Raw genomic sequence first — 26713 nt, 5'->3', positions numbered from 1 at the left:
AGATGGGGGCATCTATGTATAATGATTTAAATATACCTCAACTAGAAAGGTTTAAAGTAAATAGGTCTATTGTGAAGAAACCTATTATTTACCACTACTTCTTCCCGTCATCACTGTCTTCACATCCAGTGCCTGATTCCATTATCAAAAAGGTCACTCCAGTTCTTGACCATGTATTATAACCTACTTGAATGCTGTAAAAAATCAATTGACAAGAAATTATTCAAATGCATGTCTAGAGTGACATCTCATGTGTAGTCATTATCTGTTTCCCATTATACGGTCTATTTCTTCACTTTCTCATTTCTTGACTGGGGGACTCATTTTCCATCAGTGTTCATGCATACCTATTTCCAGTTCGCTTTTCCCTAATATCAGCAATACCTGGCAAAATTCAGGTCTTGGTGGAAGAAAAAAGTCATAATATTGTAGTCTAGAAGACCTTAATTTGTAAAGAATGTTTAAATATTCAAGAAGAATTCTCATCATTCACTGTTTATTTAATAGTCATTAACTGCATTTGTGGAGATATTAACCTCAATGTGTGTGAAATATATTAATTGTATGGTTTTTAAAAAGATCTTAAAGTTTTTTAGAATTATGTATTCTGTATTTAGTCTTAGGAATTTCTCTTGATTTCTTCTAGGGGTTGAGTTATTTCATTTTTTCCCTCATACTTTATATCTTACTTCATTGCAATAGCACTTAGAGTAATTGCTTAGGAATCGTATTCTTTTCTTCAAATGATTCAATTTATCACCAGATAGACTTTTGTAATTACACTTAATAAAATATTTTTAAAAGACCTTCAACTCATCTTATGATAGTGCCTCCCTATCCTATCACTTCTGAAAATGCTTTTTAGATTTTTTTTATTGGCATTATACCAGATTATAACTCTGTTTACTTAATAGAATTCTAGCCTTCACTGCACATGGATGAGTCTTTTTGAAGCACACCTTTTCAGTAATGAAAACTCACTGATTTTTTTCCCCTTTCAAAGCTTTTTCTTTTATTACTATATTGATCTTTTGATATCTTGGACTTTTAAATCCTATATTTTTATATCATATGTAATTCATTTGTTTTCTAGTCTAAGACACTTAATCAATCTTTACCTGATTACAACATCTCAGCATTGTTCCTGTTTTTTCACTTAGAAGTAGTTATTCTCACTTGCTCAGGGATATCTTTTACAATGCCTGCTTCCTAAATCTAGCATAATCCCTTTGGATTTTGTCTTTTTGTAGTGACCTCACTTTATAAAGTTTTTGTTCAGGTAATGTACTTGAAATGAAGCAAACACTTTATCAGTTATGCTTAGTTGTTTATTTCTTTAAAGATTTGTCTCAGTAGAAAGGCAGAGATGGAAAAAAAATATTACAGTTGTAATACCTTTTAACTAGGCTAGAAGATTGGGGAATGGGTGTGAACCATGGGGGATAATACTTCTTTTTACAGGTACAGAAGCATCTCTAAATCATTATAAACAAGGATCTGCTTTTAGAAGAAGCAACTACTGATCTTCATTTATTTCCATTAGACAATATTCTGCAGTTTCTTTTCTCCCATGTGTAAGTATTATAGAAATGAGTATTTATGTCTATAATTCTGTAATTGGTGTTAAATCAGGGGCAAAAGTAGCTATAAATATTATTCTTCAAAATAGTCTCTTTTTCTATACACTGGTGTCCTTTATGCAAAATTTTGGTATAATTTGATCTGATACTCATTCATATCACATTATAGATTTATTTTTCAGAAATAATATGCTTAGTCTTTTCTTTTGAGGAAGGATTTTTTTTTTTTAATAGCTTTATTTTTGTTACAGAACCCTTTAACTATTCCTACTCAAGCCGTTGTTATGGATTTGACCTTGGAAAGGTTTCTTGTTTTTTATTAAAGAAAAAGAAGACTGAATTGTGATGACATGTTTTAAAATAAGAAATCCCATGCAAAGCTAAAATAATAGGAGCTGATGAAAATTTATCAATAGGTTATTGCTTTCAAAGTTCGACTGATTTTTATCTTTTTATACTTAGATTAATAGCAAGGATATCTTCTTTTTTTTTTTTTTTGTATAGTGTCCTGTGTTGCATAACATAAGATTTCAAGGGACTTGGAATCTAATCATTTAATGTCTTCTCCGCATCTCTCAGTCCCTGAATGTTGTAGATGTAAACGGCATCACAAGGATAATTTTATATGTACATGGCTTGATTAATTGAAAATTATGAGCTAAATTATGAAACAAAGATGGAGATCTCTAAAATGTAGGAACTTTAGTATCCAAATAAAATTAACAGAAATTAAAAGAATTTCAAGATAGCAGAGTTATGTTTATTTAATATCCATAGCAGGCTCAATGGATAAGCAATGATAATGTCAATTATAGCCCAAATAATACCCTAATGTATATAATCTTAATCAACTATATGCAGTTTCATAAAAAATTTATCCAGCAAGTGGTCATGTATATATCAGGGCCTATTATTATTAGAAAACTACCTTGATAATTTTATTTGTATCTTTGCTTTCTTCCCTCATTAATAGAAATATAAACTCAAAGTTCACCTTTTAATATCAGTGTTCGTCATTTTCATCTTCCTAATTAGAAAATTCAGAATGTAGTTGCTTCAATAGCATTTTTCCCCACTGATCATCTATTTATTAAAATAGTCTTATCTCTATTTAATGAAATAAATGTGCAAGGCATTGGGTAGAAAAAATAGCCCCTTAATTTTTTCATGTGGTAAATTTAGATCTTTTATTTACATCTACATCATGTAAAGAATAGTTATTTTGTTTAATTTCTGAAAATAATTATGTGGGCAGAAGGCTAGTGGTAAAAGTATGTATTAAAAATTCACCTTTTAGAAGGCTGTTCTATCAATTCTGGAACTCAGCAATGTTTATTCTAAAGGAGTTTACTTTTCCTGGGAATTGTCAAGGAGACTTAGGTTGTATGGTGAAGATCACTAAAACACATTGGTACATGTTTGTCTACTTTTTGAGAGTATAAAGTGAATACAAGATAAAATATATTATTTAGACTACTCATTAAGATAACTTTGTCTTTTAACTCTTTCTGGCACTAACAAAGTTTAACTAAATTTAAGTACATCCCACTTTATTCGGAGAAAAATGATTACCTCCCATATTTCTTTTATGGCTGTATTAGTTTCCCATGGCTGCAGCATACGTTTGGGGTCTTTAACAGAAATTTGTTCTTTCACTGTTTTGGAGGGCAGAAGTTAAAAATCATTATCACTGGGCTGAAATCAAGGTGCTGGCAGGACCATACTCCTTCTGCAGGCTGTTGGGGAGTGTCTATTCTATGACACTTCCAGCTTCTGGTGCTTCCTGGCACTCCTTGGCTAGTGTTTGCATCACTCCAGTTTCTCCCTCCTTGGTCACATTGCTTTCTATGTGTAAAATCTCCCTCTGCCCACCTCTTATAAGGATATATGTGATTACCCTCCTAGATAATCTGGATAATCTCTCCATCTTCAGATCCTTACTTTAATCACATCTGCAAAGACATCCTTTCTGCCATGTAAGGTATCATTCATAGATTCTTGGGAATAGGATATGGATATCTTTTGAAAGGCCATTTGCAATCTCCCACAATGGCAAAGGGATTCTTTCTTACATAAACTTACTGAACATTTGCTCCAGCAGGAATAACAAGCAAACTATAAGTAAAATTTATAGGAAAATGAGTCTCTTTCTTTAAACAAACAAACAAACAAACAAACAAAAAACAATAACAAAGATAAGTAGTAAAGTTTTAGTGGAATTAAAATGAGATTCAAGACTTCTGGTCAAGATGGCAGAATAGACAGTCCCCAGCGTCACTCTCTCCCACAAATCAACCAATTTACAACTATAAAAAAGCAATGACAGGCAAGCTGGGCTGCTAGAGCTCAGGGGAAGAGGAGGAGACCTACGGACTGCATGAAGATGGGAGAAAACACAATGACAGAAAGAAAAAACCGCTTGGACAGTTTTGAATCCCAGCTACTTCCAGGCTGGAGCTACTGAACACATGGAGCAGGAGATGGCAAAGCCGTAGCTGTGCCCTTCGGATGAGGTTGCTTGGAGGTGGCAGGGGAGAAGAGGGTCTTGGTGGATGCCAGGCCAGCAAGACCACTAATAGGGTTCCCGTGGACCCACATAGGAGCAAGGAACCACAACAATTGAAAAAAAGGAGCCACTCAGAGGCCAGTGAATCGCCACAAGGGACCAGCACATGGCCCATCCCATGGGAAGTGTTTGGAGCATGGGCAGTGGGGGAGACAGGCCCACAGGGGGAACACTGGGGCACAGCAATGACAGCTGATCTGCCCAATCAGTGTAGGACCACTCAGAGGAGAGTGGTCAGGAATTTAGAACTGCATGATGTGTGGTTTGATGAAAAGACTCAGGCACAAACGAGTTTCTACACAACCCTGGTATACCGGATTTCACTAGACCTGGAAGTACCTATAAAGTCAACCATTAAAACCAGAAAGCCTTCTGTAAGGAATCTAAAGCACCAATTTAGTTCAACCACAGATCTCAAGTGCTGGTCCCCACAGGAAGTTTCCCCATTTTAGAAGTAAGCACAACACAACAAATTAGTTCCAGCACAGAGTTTAAGTGGTAGCAACAGCAAATAATCCAACACAGAACTAAAAAAAAAAAAAAAAAAAAGTACCTGCAACCAGAGAGAAAGTTTGATATAAACTAGCCAAGGTCACATTTCACCAAAGAATACCTATAACACTTAGAAGGACCAGAAGTCCTGTGGGCTACCAAGTCAGAAAGGAGGGAGGTCCAGGGGCCTCAGTGATGCCCCCAGACACCTGCAACCAGTCCCAAGGGTGGGGAACGAGGGCCTCGGCCACACCCCTGACACATGCAACCACCCCAGCTATGAATACCAAGCTGCCGCAGGAAGCTCCCTGGGCTCTCCTGAGCCAGGGTGGTGGGGGGCCAGGGGCCTCAACTATGCCCCTTGACACCTGCAGCCAGTCCATCAGTGACCACTGAGCCACTGCCAGAAGCTGAGCCCACCCTGGGCTCTCCTGAGGCAGGGCGGTGGGGGGACCTCGGGCCTTGGCTACACTCCCTGATATGTGCAACCAGCCCAGCGATGACCACCAAGCCACAGCCAAAAAGGCCCTGGGTTTCCAAGCTAGGGTGTTGGGGGGTGAGGGCTTTTGCCACCCCCTACCCCCCTGACATCCGCACCCAGCCCAGCAATGACCAAGACACTGCTGGAAGCCCCCTGGTCTCCCCTGTGGGAATGGGGGGGATGCCACAGGCCTCAATCCTGCCCCTCCTCTTTCCTCCTTCTTTTCACATTTCCTTCCCCTTTCCCTTCTCCCACTCCCTCCAAACTGCTCCACAACAACATCCAAGAATGTAAAAAAATAATATTAATAAAATTACATTTTCTTTTTAAAAAATGAGACTTAAAGCTTCATTTTAAATTATATTAAGCTGCTTTAGTTTTAATAATTATAAATTCTATCTGCATTTAAAATTATTGTTTATACTATATTATTTGTAAATATCAAAAATGTTTATTTCTTCATGATTCAGGTCAATGGTAGAATTACCAGATTCTCTTCTATAGTACTACTTATTTTCCTACTTAATTATAAGCTTTTTATTACTTTTCTAACAATTTCTATTTTTTATTTTTATTCCGTCTGGTTCTAAAAATTACTTGAGAATAAATTACAATCTGTGTTTTTATTTTTTTCTTTCTCGTGTGTGTGTGTCTGTTTCATTCACATTGGAAATATGTGTATACATACATATGCACACAGAATACTAATATTCAGCATTGCACACTGGTATGTCTGTACCTAATGTTAAAATAAAAATAGTTTTTATTTGGCAAATAGCCACTGCTGGGGACCTTCATAGTGCCACTTCCACCACACTCATGTTTTTTCCAGAACTTCCAGAACTCAGCATAACCCAGCTAATAAAGAGCTGGCAGATTAGAAGGCCTGTAATCTGTGGCCATCATTTTACCTCATTGGTAGATGCCTACACTATACATGTTGTTAAAATATGTTGTGTTTATGGGTAAATATATCAAAACATGAATATATATACAATTTATATTTGTCAATTGTACCTCAGTAAAGCTGAATTTAAAAAGCCCTCCATACCCCCCCAAAAAGGAGGAGGAGGTAACATTGTTTTGTAAGTTAGAAATTACTTTGATCTCAAACAGTTATCTTTTTTTTTTTTTCACTCTGCTTTAAGCAATTTTTTTTAAAGGAAAAGTTTCTCCTCATAGCATGTAGCATGAGCAGACTTTGGTAGTATAATTTGGGGAATTTGCGTTATATTAATCAATATCTGTGCCTTTTCTGGTAGCCTGCTACACATTCAATCATGAAAACTAGAGTTATATTCAATACTATCCCCCAGAGTATGCTAATACTTACCAGCTGAACACATCCACTATTTTTATATAAAATTGTTGGCCACCTGAGAGCATCTTATCTCAGTAATTTTCCAGTGCATGGAAAAATATTCTTTTGCAAGAAGCATTTCAAAAGATAGTCCTAGCATGAATGAACACATACATACACATGCATGCACACATGCAGGCACACACATTTTTAGGTCTTCACCATTTACTAAACTGTTTCTTATATTGTATGTGTGAGTTCTAAATGACATTTTCTAAATAAAATTTGACTTCAAACAGTTCACTAAGTCAATTTTACTTTGTACAGGTAGAGGTTTCTTTTATTCACTTCCTTATTTAATCTGGTAATGTCTTTTGATGGTAACCTATAAGTCAAAGAGATAATTTGGCTCATTAAAAAGGAGGTGTTAAAGCAATTAATTAAAACAATGTTATAAAATGTTACAGTTTTACAGAGTATCTATTTTGTCTATAAAAGTCCATCATAGTATTTACATTACTATCTCTTTTTAGTGATTTGATATATTTTTAAAATTTTTATTTACTTTTTTTGGGGATTTGTTTTTTTAAATTGAAGTGTATCGATTGTACCTATTTATGTGGTACAGAGTTATATTTTAATACATGTATACAATGTGTAATGATCAAATCAGGGTAGTTAATTTCATCATTGTAAAAATTTATCGTTTGTTTGTTATGAGAACATTTGAGCTCCTCTCTTCTAGCCATTTGAGAATATGCAATAAATTATTGTTAGTTATAGATACGTAGCACTGCTGTATACAACTAGCACTTATTTTTCCTATCCATCGGTAATTTTGTGTCCATTAACCAACTTCTCACTATCCCCCTTCTTTCCTCTCCTTTCCAGCCTCAGCCTTAAGTAACCACAGTTCTTAAAGTTTTACTTTTTAAAACTGTATCAATATAATTAAGGTACACGAGATATACAACTTAAGTAGCACAGCTCCATATCAATATTTTTAGTATCTTTTAAAATAATTTAGGCTATAAATTTTTGTGCATTTACATTAGGAATATGTAATATATTATTTCTTATAACTTGTAAGAATTTTTTTGCAACCTTCAATATGATTCAATAATATAAACAACTATACATTATTCAATCATTCAGTTTTTGCTCATAAAAATAACACTAAGATTAATAGACTAGGATGTAGTTCTTTGGGCACATCTCTGACTATTTCCAAGGGGTAAACTCCTATAATTAGAATTACTGAGTCATTGGATTGCTTTTATAAAAATCTTGATGAATATTGCCAAATTGCTATTCAGAGATTTTATGCTATTTTAAACTCATGCTAGCAGTATATAAAACTTCCGATTTGATAGTATCAAGTGAACTTTTCTACCCGTCAGCTACTAAACTATCATTGAAATATCAATCAAGCCAGGTCTTTCTTTTCAATTTGCTGTGTAGCATGCTGATATTTTGAGGTTGTGAATTAAATGATATAAAGTCTTATCTCATCATTCAAAATTTTTTCTGTGGAACCTGAACTCATTGGAGTATAGCAAAAATCCAGGAAGTACCCTCCCAACCCCTCCAAAAAGTTTTGTTTTGTAAATAAAGTTTAGTTCAGAAACATTATATTCTTTACTCATTGAAATGTCTCTCAAATTAGATTTACTTAGACTTATAATGTTTTTATTTGGTTACCAAGGTCACAACAATTTAAGAACAGAAAATCAAAGCAAGATGAGGTGGCTTCTACAAGTGTATTAGTTAGGAAAGTCTGAACTACTATAACAAAGACACTTCCAAAATTCAGGAGCCTAAACAATTTATTATGTAACAATCACAGATAAGTGTTCCAGATTTGTTGGAAAGCTTTGTTCTACATATTATTCGGCTATAATTCTTTTACTGAAAAAGGAGGAGGAAATGGGAAATTGGAAAATTAAAAGTCTTCACCTCATCAAGCAACCCTAATGGAAATGATTGTTAGACAACGAAGAGATAGAACTTTTAGAAACAAAAATATTGAAGTAATTCATTGAATGAGCAAATAATCCTTTGTTAGGTCTTAGATGTGATTTTACTTTACCCACAAGCTTCGAAGTTAGCTTATTACCATTTCGTAGATACTGGCAGAAAACATGGGGCTGCTAGGTCAGAGACCAATGATTTTACTACTTATGGCACAGTAAGCAGTATTAGCATCAATGCATTGATTCCTCTTGTCTTCCAAGCCCCATAAAGGTGACACTATATGACCCAAGTGGCTGCTATTCACACAGTAGGTTTGCATAATAGCTGGGGAATATTGAGCTTGGAGAATCTATTCTTTTATAGCAAATGGTAAGCAAGGCTGCTCTGTGTCTTTGAAGGAGAAATTATCTCATCCCTCAGGGGGGCTCCCTATACAACCCCGAGAAATGGCCCTATTAGTAACCTATCAGGGCCATGAATTCTTGGCATACCCATCAAAAAATGTAGAAATGGCAGAGGCCTATGGAGAGACTGTTTCTTCCTACCCATCACTAAGTAGCCTGTGAAGACATTTGTGTCTTACACAGAGCAAGATAAACAAATTACTGTTCCAAAGGATGTGGGAATTATGTGCAGCATGAAGTAGATTCTTCATGTTCTTTACTTAAAGTTTTAAATATTCTCTCTCCCAACAGACATCTTCAAAAATGATTATTGGTTTATAATCACATTTGGAGGGGTTGTGGAGCCACTTGCCAAACAGAAAGGATAGATGGATAGATTGGTCAGAATACTATTCATTGAAAACTGATGTATAATACATATTTTGTTTTCTCATAGCTTTTTCTGGGTTGATGAGTGAACAGGAGGGCCTTTTTTCAAACATATCACTGTTGTATATTATTCTAGAAATTCATGTAGCTTAAGGGACATATCTTTTGGGATAAAATACTCTTGAAGTGGGTTAGTCCTATTGATTCATGTCTTTGTGATAATTACTTGAATAATAGCAACACAACACCTGACTATGACTGGCTTTCTATGAGAGAGGCATAATAAAGGAGGAGAAAAATTTTTATTCATGTAAGGTAGACATTCCTTTTCACTATTCACCTGTGCCCTCTATCATAAACCTTGATTTATTCTTGTTTGGCATCTGAAGAAAGTACATGGGAGCCTGTTCAGAGAAGGAAGTGAATATTGGAAGCGCTGTATTCAGCTTTTGGCTCTGCCACTTGGTAATTTAGGACTTTTGGCAATTCACTTAATCTCACTTAATATTTGGGTCATAAAGATTTTCTGGAATCAAGGGAGATATGAATGTGAAAGTCCTTTTTAAACTCTAAAGCATTATACAAATATTTAATTACCAAGAATTATGAGTACTTGAGCTTTTCTCTATTAAAAGAGACTGAAGAATATGTTCTTTCTCAATGCTGAGGGTATAACATAGCACCTAATCTGAACATTTTTGATCATACTCTCTACCTGCTTTTAGAAAGCTTAATAAAAAAAAAAAAACCTTTATTTTAAAAAAGCTGTAATTTCAATTAGTTGTAAGCTTCAGTTATGTGGATGGATGAATTAAAAATCCTTTACTCAGTACTAAGTCTAAAATGGTGGATTCACTAAAGTTGTATTTGCATTTTTATTGTTATGTTTATTATTGAAAACAACAGTGCTACTATTGGCAAATATGGAGATGGGTAGTTAAAGGGGAGAATTTTTGGTTTTATGCAGCAAAGAATATTTGGAATAGGATGTAAAAGATGTTGAGAAGTGATGGAAAATGTGTGTGTGTGTGTGTGTGTGTGCGTATGCACACACATTCACAATACAAGTGCTAATCAAACCCATTTTTCTCTTTTAACTTCCTGAAAATGTTATTGTTAATTGCAATGAAAAGGAAAGAAAAGAGATGATGATGTGATTCACTTTTTTTTAATAGAGTAGGATTATTTCCTTCTGTTGATTAATTTATTGACAGCCAGTTCAAAATAATATTCTTGTCTTTTTAGCATCTACTGTATGTTTAATGAACCACTATAATGGTTGGTTTACAATAATGGAAATTGCCAGAGAATTATAAAATTCCCAAGCTGGAAGTGACTTTAAGGATTATGCAGCATTAGCAGATGAGGAGAGCAACATTCATAGAATTTAAATATGTTCTTTGTGGTCACACATCTGGATGGTGGTCTAGATTCTTAAGATCGTTCTTCCTTTCCTTCTTACAGTAGTGCTCATAAACTATTATGTATTATCTTAGAATATTTTGAAAGTACTTTAAAGTAATAACATCTCATTCTCTTTTTAGGTAGTTATTACTAGTAAAAGCGGAGAGATCTTATATCGTATTTCACCGTGGGCGAAGTATGTGGTTCGTGAAGGTGATAATGTGAATTATGATTGGATACACTGGGATCCAGAACACCCATATAAAGTGAGAGCAACAAATCTTAAAATAAATCCTTTTTCCAATATTTCTAGGAAAATTAATTTGTACTTTCATAGCTTTTATAGTAATGTTCAATGTCTCTCTCCTCTGTTGGTTTAGTATTTTTTCATCATAGTGTTCCTCTTATGCTGTATAGAATTCATCATCTATAACCAATAAAATATAGAAGTGAGTTTTGTTTTATGTTATGTTTCTGAGGTCGGGGGGAAAAAAGAATACTAAATTTCTACATAGTGATCAGTAAGGGACACTATTCTTTTTTCAAACTACAATTTCTGATTCATCAGAGACTCTTCGGTGATGCAATGTTTCTCACCACCATTGGTTGGAAGCAGAATCAGTGTCCTTAGAAACAAGGAACAGGGAAGATCATCTCATGAATGTATTAATTAGGGTAATTTTTACAAATGTATTATTATTATTATTATTTTTTCCTTTTTTTTGTCTTTTTTACTGACCGGTAACGGGATCGCAGCCCTCGGTGTTGCGCCCGCACCACGCTCAGCCAGTGAGCGGGAACCGGTCTCCACATGGGATCCGAACCCTCGGCGGGAGTGCCGCCGCACTCCCAAGCGGCGCACTCTCCAGTGCGCCACCGGGCCGGCCCACAAATGTATTATTGATAAGTGTTATATGAGGGTACTTCAAAAAGTTCATGGAAATATTCATATTATCTTTTAAATCTGTTATTCCATAAACTTTTTGAAGTACTCTCATATGTATGTTTGAACTTTTCTGTTTTTTAAGTTGTTGGAGCTTGTTGATAAATGCTTTGTATTTAATAATTATGTATGCGTTTCATGGCTCTTATATTTTCTATAAGACTTAGGCTCAAAAAATATCTTAACTCAGTGATAAGGCATAAACCATTACATGATTCCTGTTTTAAAATAGGTCCATTAACAAGATCCTAAAAAGGATTCCCCACCCCCCAAGAAAATTTAGTGAATGTAGTCAGTGGCTTTTATATGTGAGAACAGTTCCAAATGTTTGTCTGATTTTATTCACCATTTCATTTAACATGCTTGATCAGTTAGTACCATACCTGGATTGTTGGTTTAATTCCATATGCAATTTTATATTATGTAGCTTAAGCATTCTCAACCAAGGAAGCCAAGGAGTCTCAGAATTTATGAATCTCATGTGGGAATTTCTTCCCATGAAGGAAAAGTAGCTTCTTATAAACATTTTACATGCAATGTACTACCAAGAATTAAAGACCTTGGTAAGTAATAACTGTGATTTTTATTCAGATAAAATTTTAATGAGTCTGTTCTCTTATTAGAAAAGCTAATTACAAGTGTCTCTTTTTTTGTGTTAAGAGATTAAATATGTAATAGAAATGCATTTTATTTTAGGCTTCTCAAATTGCTCTGTAATAGTGATAGCATAGAAAAGAGAAATGGAATAAGATAGAGCATAAGAATTCAAGATATTATTCTAATTTTAATTTTAAGTAATGTGAACTGATGGCTTCCAAAATTGTAGATAAATATGTAAGCATAATTACTTTTCTACAGTAGAGAGCCTTTATCAATTTAAGTGGTCGTTGGTGATGGCCTGTTCATTTTAGTCTGTTAGGGAAAAAATCTTCCATTTGTAAGGTGCCTGGAACTTATTTTGTAACAGAATCATTGTGTATAGCCCTTGTCTGGATGACTTATTTAACAAACATTTATGGAACATTTTTTATTTGAGATATGCTGTCCTAGATGTTCGTGTATTGGACTGTAATGACATAGATCTTGTCTTTATGGAAACAACCTGGAAAGTGAATGATATACTGCTGAATTATTGATTCTATATGCTTTTTTTTTTGATGCCTGGCTGGTACAGGGATCCAAACCCTTGACCTTGGTGTTATAACACTGTGCTTTAACCAACTGAGTTAACTGGCCAGCCCCCTTATTTTTCTTTTAAAAGGTAATGCTTTTTTATATAATTTCACAGCATATTTAGCACCTGCTCAGTGGGTAGGCAGGAGGATAAAGTACATTTAATTGTACTGCTTCTGCTAGGGAGTTCAAATTTTGGCTAGGGGAAATTTTGCAAGTCATGGTTAAAGTTTTTGTTTACATATGGATCTTAATTATCTGTGATAGCAAGGTCAGGTTCCAGAAATGGAAATTAATTAATTGCATGGAGAATTTAACATTAATTGTATTTAATATATATTATGTTAAAGTTCTTATACTTGAGATGTTCTTTCATATTATAGAGTAGTAAATTGTTTATGATCCAGTTCTTGCAGAAGGTTCAGCAACACAAGATTCTCTTATTCGTCTTTGTGTCTAAATTGCCTGGCTCAGTACCTGGAACATAAGGGAAACCAGGAATGATTAATGCCATAAAAATTAATAATAAAATTATAAATAGGTACTTGATCATAAGAATATTTATTATATAGTAGAAAAATAAACTATATACTCTATTTTGTTATAAGATATAGAATAATTCATTTATTTTATTTGGTTAGGAGTTTCTATATATATTTCTATCAGGCCTGATAGAGTTAATTTTTTTACAATAAAAAAGACAACAGTAATAACTTTTCAATAGATTATGATGCTCTTCTTTAAATTTATAAATCCCTAATACTGAATGTGAATTTGTAATTGTTCCAGTATTAATGAGGTACTGAAATATGTACATGGAAGCTACAAAATATCAACCAAGAAAATGAAATTAATTTGACACTTTTGATTTTTTACAAGTATGGTTATATATTTAAATGAACCTGGCACTAAATATGAACTGAGATAAACCTTAAGAAAATTGTAAAGCTTCTATTGACATGAATTAGACTTTTAGAACAGAATAAGAACATTTTCTATGTATGTCACAGAAATGTAACTTTCAAAGCAATCAAGGTGTATTTGAATATTTTAACAAATTATACTTTAAAGAAGGAAAACCTAACTTTCTTAGTTTTTTTAAGACAAAATTCCTTTTTCTCTGATTATTTGCTTATATTAAAAATACATTGGTAAATGTTTTTAAGTGTTATGAATTGTTTTAATACAATACAAGCCTTTTAGAGTCACTTTTAATGTTAGAGCAAAACATTTGGATGGAGAAAGGAAGATGGCGTGTGTGTGTGTGTCTGTGTGTGTCTCCATGCATGGACACATGCAACTTTGGAGAATTTTATAGGTGCAAAAGATAGTGGAAAGTAGAAGCATTAATGCTTACTGTATAAAAGCTGCATTATGAAAAAATGGATTTGGCAGTATGCTATGTGGTAGAAGTGACTGAAATATATAAAGAAAAAGGCAAAATAAAAAGTATATGTCATGCAATTAGTTACTTTTATTTACCTTTCATAATCTTTATGAATATTACAAGCACAACTGAAGATTAGTATATGCAGATTGCCATCTTTAATATTCTAAAACCAAATTAAGAGTAAATTTGCATATCATTTATTGCTTCTTAAAATGAAGGCATTTCAAATAGAGTATAACTCTAAGAAACTTAACTGCCAATTTTGTGTTAGGTCAGACAAGCAAAAGACTTTAAGGTAGTAGAACTTTTCAAGGTGATCAAAGCTTCTAGATAATATGTAAAATTTAACATTTTTAGGACAAGGATGCCTTTTATTTTTATTACTTTTTTTAAAATGTGGTTTTTATCTCTATTTGACCTTTGCTTACATAGGATACAACTGCATTCAGTTGATGGCAATCATGGAGCACGCTTACTATGCTAGTTTTGGTTATCAAGTCACAAGCTTCTTTGCAGCTTCAAGGTAAAATCAAAGAGTCATTATATCAATGTTTATTTTGAGCAAAAAGTAAATGAATTTTTATATTTTATATAATGTTATTTTGTAACATTTTAGGGTTAGCGTTTAACAGAAGCTGAACATTTTCTTTTACTGAGATCATAGACTCTCTTCCCATCTAGCCTTAGAGGTTGGCCCTGATTTGATGTTGCTTTTTATGGAATGATTTCTCATAAAGACTGTCCAGTTACCTGCTCAATGGTCACACATTTGGAGAGCCACGTTTTAGTCAGAAAATAATGTCCTGGGAAAGCCATTATTGTGAAAGCTCACATCCTTTTCTGAAAAGAGATTGTTAACACATGTAGGAAAGTGACAGAGGAAGCCCTTGGTAGGACAAATACTACCCACAGAAGGACATTCCTTCCTCCAAGGCTGAAATGTAAGGAATGTGGCTTTCTGGATGGAAAGACCCCAAGGGGGTCCTATGCAATTGAAGAGGTGCTGACCTGAATGACCGTAAGTTGAACAATTCCAACATTGTCCCTGCCTTGTGTAGTTTATAGTGTGGTGGCACATAGACATTAATACAATAATCATATGTATTATGATTTCTTCCTATGATAAAAACTAAGAAGAAAATGAGAAGTGCTATAATAGAATCAGAGATCTGACCAGCTTAGATGAAATCTGAACTATTGTTGGAACTGAGATCTAAAACATGAGTGAGTTAACTGGGGGAAGAGATGAAGTGGGGGTAGGTAGAATGAATGAATGAATGGATGAAATTTTAGGACTGTTTATTCATTGAACATCCTGTTCAGTGAGTGGAAGAAGGTTAGGTGGCCAGGATAAGGAGAGGAAGGGGTAGAGTGTCATAAGATAAGTCTAACATTATTGGAAGGAGTCAGGTTAGGTAGTGCAGTAGACCATGACAAGGACAATAATCTTCATCCTAGGAACAAAGGGATTGCAAGTATGATTTTAAGTAGAAGATGACATGATCGTATTTGCATTTTTAAAGATAGCTCTTGCTGCCCAGTGGAGGTTTCAATCAGGAGATCCACTATATACTAAGCACTATGCTATATCATGGGAAACCAGATGGTCACAGCCTTTGCCCTCAAGGAACGTACAGTCTAGTGAGAAAGAGAGTTAGTAAACAATTGATGACAAAGGTGATTATTTATTTTAAGGGCAAAGTTGATGCTATGGAAGACTGTAATATCAAGATTTTACATAGATAGTAAAGGCTTTCCTCTGGGAGTGGTTTTTGTTTTCTTTTTCATGTAGATTGGGAGATTGTTTTAAACACAAACACATGTCCATGTGAGCCAATCATCTTTTCTGCTTGGGTGGTGACAGACTTGGCACATTTTCTTGGCCCACTGGCACCTGAGGGCATTCCAGTTGGGAATAAGTGCAGGAAGGATGGCCTTAATCGAGGCACAAAGGATGTTCAAAGAAATACTCTAAGAACCCCTGACCCCCAACTGTACACACTCAAAGGGATGGGCAGACATGGGAGCATGAATGACCATGACTAGCAAGACTTGGAGATGAAAATCAGAAACTCTGAGGCTAGAGAAGCAGAGTTTTACTATTTGCATACTCAAATGTGAATTTTCATTGGTATATAAATATGTTTAATAGCTTTATGTAATTATTATGTTTTTATTTAGTACTTTCAAATTTTCTTAATAACACACGTTAAGTAACTTTCAGTTGTATGGTATCACACTGTGTTTATGTATTTAAAGTATTTTGTTCTGTGCTGGTAAAACATTTGATGCATAATTGACTATTTGCCTTAAATATAATATAGTCTTGTTCTTGCTGTGCTCTTTACCATTAGCCGTTATGGAACACCGGAAGAGCTAAAGGAACTGGTTGACACAGCTCATTCAATGGGTATCACAGTCCTCCTAGATGTGGTACACAGCCATGCTTCAAAAAATTCAGAAGATGGATTGAATTTGTTTGATGGGACAGATTCCTGTTATTTTCATTCTGGACCTAGAGGGAATCACGATCTTTGGGATAGTAGATTGTTTGCCTACTCCAGGTAGGTGCATTTAATATGGAAATATATTTTTGTTGTTGTTTAAAATTAATTTTAAGGAATTTTACTAATTTTGTTAATGTGTAGTTTCTCACTGGTATGTAATGTTCTTAATTTAATTTTTTAAAAATTGTATGAGGAATTTTTACCTTGTTTTGTATAGCATATGCATTCGTGGTATGTTGCATTAAATTTCAGTTTTACAAATTTTATGCTATTTAAAATATATTGCTTATAGTGTCATTTAAAAGTTTTAAGGCGAATAATTTTTTTAATGTCTAAAAGACCTCTTGATCAGGGTTGAGTTAACTATAGCAAATCTCCTTTTAGTAGAAATAGACATTATTTTAAGTAGGCCACTTAAAAAAATCATGCTTCATGTTTTGATATTTTAGTATTACCATATTTTTGATTGCAGCTAAATTATTAATTCAAAACAATGATAACAATTAACATTTTATTAGTATGTAATATATATATCAGGTATGGTGCCAGAAGTTTTAGATATGTTAGCTATATATTTTATTTAATCTGTACAACAATTCTACTTACATGTGGTAAGTACTATTGTTATGGCCGTTTTACAGGTAAGTAAACCAAAGCTAAGTGTTGAAACTGTTAAGATTAAACACATCTCTGACCTCGTCTACCTTCTAAATAGAAGGGCATATTAGGCATTTAAATCTAAACAACATATGGCAAAAAAATTAAAAGGAAAAATCCCAAATACTGTCAGCTTGTATCCATTATTTATCATAAGGGAAAATATAATCAAAATATGATGTCAGGCATATTAAAAGTACTAAAATATTGAGTACAGTGGGTGCACCGTATCCGAGGCAGGATTGGTTCCAGGATACCTCCCTCCAAGCAGATACTTAAATCTGAAATACTTAAAGCAAATACCCAAATCTGCAGATACTTAAGTCTCTTATATAAAATGGCATCATACAGGAAGCCCTCAGTATCCATGGGTTCCACATCTGTGTATTCAACCAACTGCGGATGGAAAATACATGCAGTTTGTCGTCTGTACCTCAAGTTTTGAGCCACAATTTGTTGAATCCACCAATGCTTAATCTGTGGATATGGACAGGCCAACTTTAATGTATGACTAATTTTTATAGTAAATATTTTTGAAAAAGTTTGGTGAATTTTTGTTTGGATATTGTACCATACATAAACATACACATACCTGGAAAATGGGCAGTATAGAAAAATACTTCAGCCAATATTTTTATAAACTGAAGAATTTCCATTTCCAACATAAGTTAGATGACTTTTGTATGGAGGAAATTGTTTTGCTTCACTCTTTTTTTAATATCATACCTTATTTTATATTTCATAGCCATATAGGATTCACTCATGGCAGATGAGGCAGCATAATACATGAAAATACATGAAAAAAGACACAAGAGGGTGGCAGGGTTCCAGGCCTAGCTTCATTCTGGTGCAAATGGATTAATCACTCTTGTTCTCAGGTATTTCATTATAGGAGGAGGCAGAGTTTTAGGGTTAATTCCCTCTATGAAGGTATTTTGTATTTGTTTACCTTTCTGAACATTGCTTTTTATGTTACGGATTTATAGCAAGTGAAAAGGATTAAAGCAGTGCTAATTCTGTTATATAACCCCACTAATTCATTATTGAGTAAAAGTAGAATGTGCACAAGAAATGCTACTAATTGAACTCTCTGGTTCATATTTGGATGAAAGAGCATTGACTCTGTCCTGTAGAACTGTGCTTATGAAAGAAATATATTAAATGGTTAGATTTCTATGTTTTAAAACAATTATTTATTTTATTAAAATATTTATTATAGTATATTGTTCTGTACCATGAGCTCTGAAAGTGCATTTAAATGTATCCAGTTTTTAAAGAAAAGGGATTGTACTTGTTTTATTTATTTATTTATTTATTTTAATTATTTTTATTTTGTCAATATACAATGTAGTTGATTATTGTGTCCCATCACCGAAACCTCCCTCCCTCCTCCCTCTCCCCCCTCCCACCCAGGTGTGTCCCCTCCATTTTCTTGTTGTAAGAACTTCAAAAAAAAGTTGTGGTTGTTATATCTTCCTCTCCACCCCCCCACCCGATTTTTTTTTTTGTAGTTGTTATTGCTGTTTGTTTGTTTTTTTGTGTGTGTGTGTGAGTGTGTGTTTGTGTGTGTGTGTGTGTATGTATGTGTGTGAATTGATTCATTCACCTTTAGCTCCCTCCAATAAGTGAAAACATAGGATCAAGTGGTTCTTTGGATATATTCCCAGCAGTGGGATAGCTGGTCATATGGTAGATCTATCTTCAATTGTTTGAGGAACCTCCAAACCATTTTCCATAGGGGTTGCACCATTGTGCATTCCCACCAACAATGTAAGAGAGTTCCTTTTTCTCCGCAGCCATGCCAGCATTTATCTTTCGGTGTCTTTTGGATTTTTGCCATCCTAACTGGGGTGAGATGGTATCTCAGTGTGGTTTTGATTTGCATTTCCTGGATGCTGAGTGATGTTGAGCATTTTTTCATATGACTGTTGGCCTTTTGTATATCTTCTTTAGAGAAATGCCTGCTTAGCTCTTTTGCCCATTTTTTGATTGGGTTGCTTGTTTTTTTCTTGTAAAGTTGTTTGAGTTCTTTATATATTCTGGATATTAGTCCTTTGTCAGATGTGTATTTTGCAAATATTTTCTCCCACTCTGTTGGTTGTCTTTTAGCTCTGTTAATTGTTTCTTTTGCTGTGCAGAAGCTTTTTAGTTTGATATAGTCCCATTTGTTTATTTTTCTTTTGGTTGCCCATGCTTTTGGGGTCATATTCATGAAGTCTGTGCCCAGTACTTATTTTCAAAAACATTTCTATTACAGAAATCGAGACAAACTTAACATTGTCATTTAATACTTTCTTTTTTACTGAATTATCTATCAATCTTTCTTAGGTGCACATTTTAGTAAATAATGTATAATATGGTTTTAGATTATTGTTATTATTATTATTATGACTTTTTGTTTGTTTTTGCTCTGTCATATAGGCTTAGTCCTCTGTAAATACAGTTCCATTAAAATGTATTTGTATTATTCTACATGTTGACCTATTTGGCTAATAATCTAAATTTTCTAATTTTTGTAGAATTAATATTGTCTACATAGGTTTATAGTATTGGTTATGGCAGCATCATGACATGGTTTATCATCATAATATAGATAAAATCCTACAAAATCAATGTATACAACCAAATTTAAACAAATTCTTTAATAATTAGGGTTTTCAGCATATACTAAAGGTTCTAACAATCTTTGAATTATTGTCTCAGTACTTAAGTGCAATTTATTAGAAACTTCATTGGAAAAATTTATACTACTCTGATGAAATTTACCAGGCTTTTTCTTTTACATTTATCTCCTTCTATTCTTATTATTTACTGCGTATGTAATTTAATATTGCTTTTGTGTAACTCTAAAGTCATTTTTATAATCTTAGCATTCATGATTAGAGTCCTACTCTTTTCTTTTGGTTATCTATTGCTGCTTAATAAATGAGCCCAAAATTTAGTGACTTAAGGCAATAGCAGTTCTTTATTTTGGGCCTAAGTTTGCAATTTGGGCATACCTCAGGGGGGCGAGCTCTTCTCTTTTTAGTTGTGTTGTGTCAGATGAGGAGGCTCAATTAGGTAGCAGAAGATTCAGTCACCTGACTGGCAGCCAGGAGATCAGCTGTGGCTGTGGGCCAGAGCACCTCAGTTCTTGTAGCCCACTTCACAGATGATGTGGGCTTTCTCATAAGAGTGTGAGTCTCAAAACACATGGCGTTTAGGATGCCATTTCATATGGTCTGGATGTGGAAACTAGCACAGTGTAATTTCTGCTGTAAACTATTAGTCAAATAGTCACAGATTCAAGGGACAGGAGACAAGGACCCCACTTTTCAATGGGAGGAAAGAATTTTAAGGCCAAGGCCATGCCCATAATTAACAAGTTTTGACCACACACAATGAATATGCTCCTCCACAAATTCAAAAGAGATGTATTGAAATACCTGTCCATGTGGAAGTTTTATTATTTACCTCAGCTGTAGTTCTGTTGTAGAGAGTTATGTCTGAGATAGGCAATTAAAAAAAAAAATACACTTTTCATTATAAAGATAATAATGCTATTGAAGATAATTAGAAAATATAAAAAGGTACATAAAATGAAAATTATCATTTTTTATAAATGCAAATAGTATACTTTTATTTAATGAGTAATTCCTTACATGCATATAAATACATAAAAACCCAATCACTCACTTTCATCTTCTCCATATGATAGCTACTCTGCCTGTAATTTTGAGTTTGTTCCTTATCCAGATGAAATCAGAAAGTATTTATATTTCATGTTTTAAATATAAATTATATTCTTTACCTTTGATAGGTTGATTAATATTATAATGAATTCACATATAGACATAAAGATGGTACATGGTTTGCTTAAGGCCCAAGCCTCTTCTTTGAAACTTTTTAATAATTTTGAAATTATTATATTTACTGTTTGAAAAAAATTGATCTTATTTAAAATCGCTTCTGCAGAGATATGTTGCTGATGCTCATTTTCATCCTCTCTATATGTCACAACCTGTCACATTTATAATCTTTGATTCAAGTGCCATCATCAAACTTATCAGAATTAAATCTCTCACTCAGAGTAATGCCGGAGATCCTGACTGTGCTATTTCATTACCTGCTATGAATAAATTTCCAATCAGGAGCTGCCCATGTTTTAATTTTCTGTCTACTCGGCTGAACTGCCTTCTAGCTCTGCTAAATTACTAATGACAGTTCATAACAGAGACTGGGTTGTCCTTTCTTTAGTTGGTAAAGATAACTTTCTGATGAATCTGCCACCCACAAGTTTCAAAAGTTTCTAGAGTGAGAAATAATGGATAAATTTAGTGGTCTCAGTTTTAAATTCTGTTTGCACATTCCTCTAGCACTGTATAGATGCACATTATTAAACAAGTGCAGATTAGTTGAACTTAAATAACTATTTAATTTTAACCATTATTAAATTTTCAAGTACCTTTTCTTTGTTGACTATTTCTTTCAAAGATAAGATATTGATATCTCAAAGGAGATAGCATAATAGAGCTAATACTCATTTTTTTCTCTTAAGCTTACATTTGGGCACAAAATTAGTATAATATTCTATTGGCATGGGTTCATAATGTGACAACTGTTGGACTAAAAGGTATCCTACTCTTATCTTGAGTTACTAGAGTTCCTTTCAGAAACAAAAGTGAATCCAGTTTGCCTCTTTAGGGTCATACCTGGGATAAAATAACCTTTAGTATAGACACTATAGTATTTGGAGCTTTTTAACCGTGCTAGGCCTTTTCCATAAATTCATGGGGGGTTGTCCCTGCTCAGATGGATTTTTGGATCTTAACTAGTCAGTTTATGATATCTTATTTTTTTTTCATTTGTTAATATGGTAAATTACATTGATTGATTTTGAATGTTAAGCCAGTTTTGCATTCCTGAGATAAGCTATCATTAACTAGATACAAGTATTCTAAAACAAAATCTACCATATTTATATATGATATTACACCATGACCAAATCAGTTCTTAGTGGTAAATCTTAATTCAAGGATTATTACTCATTGATAGATTAGCTAATGAGTGTATGACACCATCATGATTAGCAAGATATTTAAAAACTAAGCATCCAGGACATGAATAAAAACCTCTAAAATTATTTTTAAAAGGGCTTTAAAGTCATATGTTACTTTGTGTTTTTGTTATTGGGTGAAATAATTGCTCTTTTTGCCATAGTAAAAATGGCCAAAATTACAGAGAGAAAATAGCATACAAAGGGTAAATATGTACAACTGCTTTTTAAAACAATTTGGTATTTTCCAGTAAAATTAGAGATGCACACATACTAGGATTCATTACTAGATATATATGCTTGGAAAACTCCTGAGCATATGTTTATCAGAAGTTTTGGAGAAAATAGACCTAAAAAATTATTACCTTCAGGATATAGGTGACATTTAAAAACTTAATGTGAAGTAACTGCTTTTAAAGAAAGTTCATCTGTGAATAAAGAATTTGGGGGATAATATCAAGAAAAATTTTCCATCATTGTGATGGAAAGGTTTTCAGTATAAAAGTTCTTTCATTTGCATACACACTAATCTTGGAAGCAGTTTTTGCCAAACTTTTAAAATTGTTCCAATTGTCTTAAGTCTATTGGTTATAAATGTCAATATAAATGAATCATCTTGAGATTAGGTACAAAATCACCTGATTAACATCAGGGAAAATGGAAAATTCATTTTAGGGAAGATGGTAGTTGGTAGATGGTGTTGAAAAGAAGAGTATAATTTTATAATTTAGTAATCACAGCCATTGATCCTCTCTTTTCATTTAGATCTTTGTATTTCAGCAAGCTATCAGTTACAGCCAGGACAAGCATTAAAATCATATATCAAAGTGATCTTAACTTTACCCAGACCTTGATTACTTTATTTCTATTTTAAAATTGCTGTTTTTTTGGTCTGTGTATGAGTTTACATTTAGTTCTTTGGTTTTTTTTCAAATTGAAATAAAACAACATTATTTTAGTCATACAGATACCTGTCCTATTTGCTTTGTAAAAAAAGTAAATGACAGGTAGTTAAAAGACAATTTTGGACATAGTTTTAGCAAACAGCTATCTCTTCCAAAGGGCATCGGACAATAAAAAAACAGTCACTTACAACCTGTTCTTCATTAAGAACATTAAAATCTCACAGTGAAATTGTTAATAGTTTTTGAAAATATTGGGTGTCCCATAAAAAGTTTTACTGTTTTCTTCCCTTATAGTATTTTTCTTTTCCTTTAAGCATTTCTTCCTTGTTTAAACCAAAATCTTATTTCAGGTTGACTAAGGAAAACAGTAAATCTATTTCAAAGAAGGTAGAGTTAGCTTCAAAATTCAGACAGACTAATTCTCTTTTGCAAAAGAGATTAAGAATGTTGCTATATCAATCTAATCTGTCTGGATTTGAGTTTGAATAGTAGAAATATAACTTCTCTCACAGGGTTTATGAGATTATTCGGCCTAGCAGAAAGGTTTCTATTGATGCAGAGCACAGCACAGGGGTGAGGATTTACTGTCTTTGTATAAACTTTGTTCCTGGTATTATCTGCCTCGTTTATTCCCCACAAGTCTAAAATTTAGGTGCACGGGGATATCGTTAAAATATCTTGAGTATTTAGGTCTTACTCACCTATAACATTCACCTTTCCAAATCCAAACTCACTCAAAAGTAGGACAGTTCTGCTCAGTATAAATTTGAAAGTGCTATGCATTGCTCTAAAACCATCTCCCTTTGGTTAAGACAATTCTGCATGTTTGTGAAAATGCTCTTGAGGTCCCTATTCAAGTGATTATCCATTTACGTCTGGGAGTTATGTGAAGTCTATAATAATAATGCTGTCTGTTTTGTTTATGACCTTTTTAAACAAGCAGGGAAAAAAGTGGAAAAAATCAATTTTTCTGTTTTTATCTGTGTGTAACAAAATAGCTTGTTTAAACATGTCTATTTTCTAGAGTATGGACTAGCAGTTTTGAAGATATGGATATTTCATGGTTTTCTAGCTGAATGATTTCCTTAGTGTTATGCTGCAGATAAATAACTGCATGTTGTATTGAGTCACTTATTTTCAGAAAATAGGACATACATTAATAAGTAATATAAAATTACTCATTTTTGAGAGATACCACCCATTATTTAGATTAGTGATCAGGCATATTTTTCTCTAACTTCTGAATTTCCCATTCACATTTTATAATGTTGAGGTACTCCTATTGAGTTGTACCTTGGGTCTTCAGTCTTTCTTTTTTTTTCTTCTTTTTTTCCTTTTTTTTTTTTTTTCCATCCCACCAGCCCCAGGATTTATTTTATTGTCTACTTCCAGGTTAAAATATCCCCCCAAGATTAAATTTTGTCTCTGTTGCCTTTCAAAATTCTGTTTGTTGACTGCATCAGTAAAACTTGGGAGCAGTTATAGTTAACATTTTCTCACAGTGCTAGCGAAATAGCCAACTTCAATACTGAAGCTCTGTTTTGAGAACTGTGTTAACAATAGCAAAGGATGACAACTAGCTGTCCAGGTGGGTTCACCTGGTTTTTGTGAGGTGATGATAGTCATCATGATTACTGTCAGATTTATTGTCATTCAGTTCTGAGGCATTAGGTGCTTTATATACTTCCCTGACCACCTGATATAAAATAACTCCTCCATTCCCCTGCGATTACCTTCTGCCTATCCCTTCCTAATTTTTCTCCATTGTACTTGTCACCATTTGAAATTCTAAATACATGCTTGTTTATTTTTAATTTCAGTGATATATTTGTTGTTTATGTATTAAATGTGTAAGTAAAGTTAATAATTTATTGTTTCTTATAGGACATATTTTATATAAAGTAAAACATCTCTCTCTCTGTCTCTCTTTCTCTCTCCCTCTCTCCATTTTTCTCTATTTCTGTATTATAAAGTTTTCACCATCATGCGTGTCATGGAGGTGACACCAAAGTGATTTGGTTAGGTTGCCTGTTCTTTCAAACTGAATTCAGTGAAGAAAGCTACAGGAGATACTTCCAGCCAAAATAATAATAATAATAATAATAATAATAATAATAATAATAATAATAATAATAATAATAATAATAATAATAATAATAATAATAATAATAATAATAATAATAATAATAATAATAATAATAATAATAATAATAATAATAATAATAATAATAATAATAATAATAATAATAATAATAATAATAATAATAATAATAATAATAATAATAATAATAATAATAATAATAATAATAATAATAATAATAATAATAATAATAATAATAATAATAATAATAATAATAATAATAATAATAATAATAATAATAATAATAATAATAATAATAATAATAATAATAATAATAATAATAATAATAATAATAATAATAATAATAATAATAATAATAATAATAATAATAATAATAGAGAGAGTTAAGATATTAAAGATCTGACATAATATAAAAGAGGTGGTTTGGAAATCAGATCACCTTGACTTCTCTGACCTCTGTTCTCTGAACCAAGCTCACATTTGAATCTCCGTTTCATATATAAAGAGCTCGTAATGATGATATTATTCATGTACTACACGGCAGTTGTTTAGACATTATATAATAGTATAATTGAGAATGTGTGGCAAACTAGAATATAGAATATTATGGAAAATTTGGAGTTGTACTTTCAGAATTTTACTAAAGGATGAGAGCAAGATTCACACACCAGGCAGGTCACTGAGGGAAGCAGGCAGATGGCGCCTGTTGGCACTTTGGAGCAAACAGGTCCTGCATGAGGTGCTGCCACTCACAAGCTCCCCGCCAATTGTTTCCATGTGAGAATGTGAACCCATGTAGCCACATCTTCCAGCTATTTAAGAGAAATCAGGAGTTCATATTTTATGCTAAATCTCTCCATTTTTCTTTTATTTTTTAATATGTTTCCTTTACATTTTTTTTTAATTGAAACGATTGTACATATCTGTGGCATACAGCATTGAATATCAATATCTGGGTGCAATATGTGATGCTCAAATAAGGATAATTACTATATTCTATTTTTAAATGTTGTGTGATTGATATAAAATTTTGAAATCACTCTGCAGACCGAAGGAACATACATGTAGGATGGATAAAACCCCTGGGCTACTATGGCTATCTCTGGATTCCAAAATGTGCCTTGGGATGTGAGAGTATCAGATTCTATCAAACTTCCAAATAAGTAGTGAATAAAATGAAATAAGGACAATGATACTTTTATAACTTAAATACAATTATAGCTCAATTTCTTTTGTAGCAATAGGAGCTTTATAAACCTAAACTAGTAGTAGGGTATTATCTCTTAGCAAAATGATGCAATATCTCCTTAATTTTAAGTAGTAGATGAATAAACAAATAAGTGTATATTAAAGTTGGGTTCAATAAAGCAAAATGTAAGTTTATTGAAGAAATCTATGTAGTTAAATTCAGTAACCTTTGTTTCTTTTGATA

At 33.1% G+C, this 26713-nt stretch overlaps 1 protein-coding gene across 1 annotated transcript in view; it reads left to right on the top strand.

Moving 5' to 3' along the window:
* Positions 1 to 26713, top strand: part of GBE1 (glucan (1,4-alpha-), branching enzyme 1) — a 255662-nt gene that overhangs the window by 111723 nt on the left and 117226 nt on the right. Inside the window, exons 4-7 of the mRNA XM_008572761.1 lie at positions 10711 to 10836; positions 11941 to 12076; positions 14509 to 14599; positions 16431 to 16640. Coding sequence (XP_008570983.1) covers positions 10711 to 10836; positions 11941 to 12076; positions 14509 to 14599; positions 16431 to 16640 — 563 coding nt within the window. The remainder of the gene's footprint in view (positions 1 to 10710; positions 10837 to 11940; positions 12077 to 14508; positions 14600 to 16430; positions 16641 to 26713) is intronic.

The sequence above is a fragment of the Galeopterus variegatus genome, unplaced genomic scaffold, assembly GCF_000696425.1.
Source record: "Galeopterus variegatus unplaced genomic scaffold, G_variegatus-3.0.2 Scaffold831, whole genome shotgun sequence".
NCBI classification, from domain to species: Eukaryota; Metazoa; Chordata; class Mammalia; order Dermoptera; family Cynocephalidae; genus Galeopterus; species Galeopterus variegatus.
Note: the sequence above shows the minus strand (reverse complement) of the source record. Positions and strands in the feature narration are given on the sequence as shown.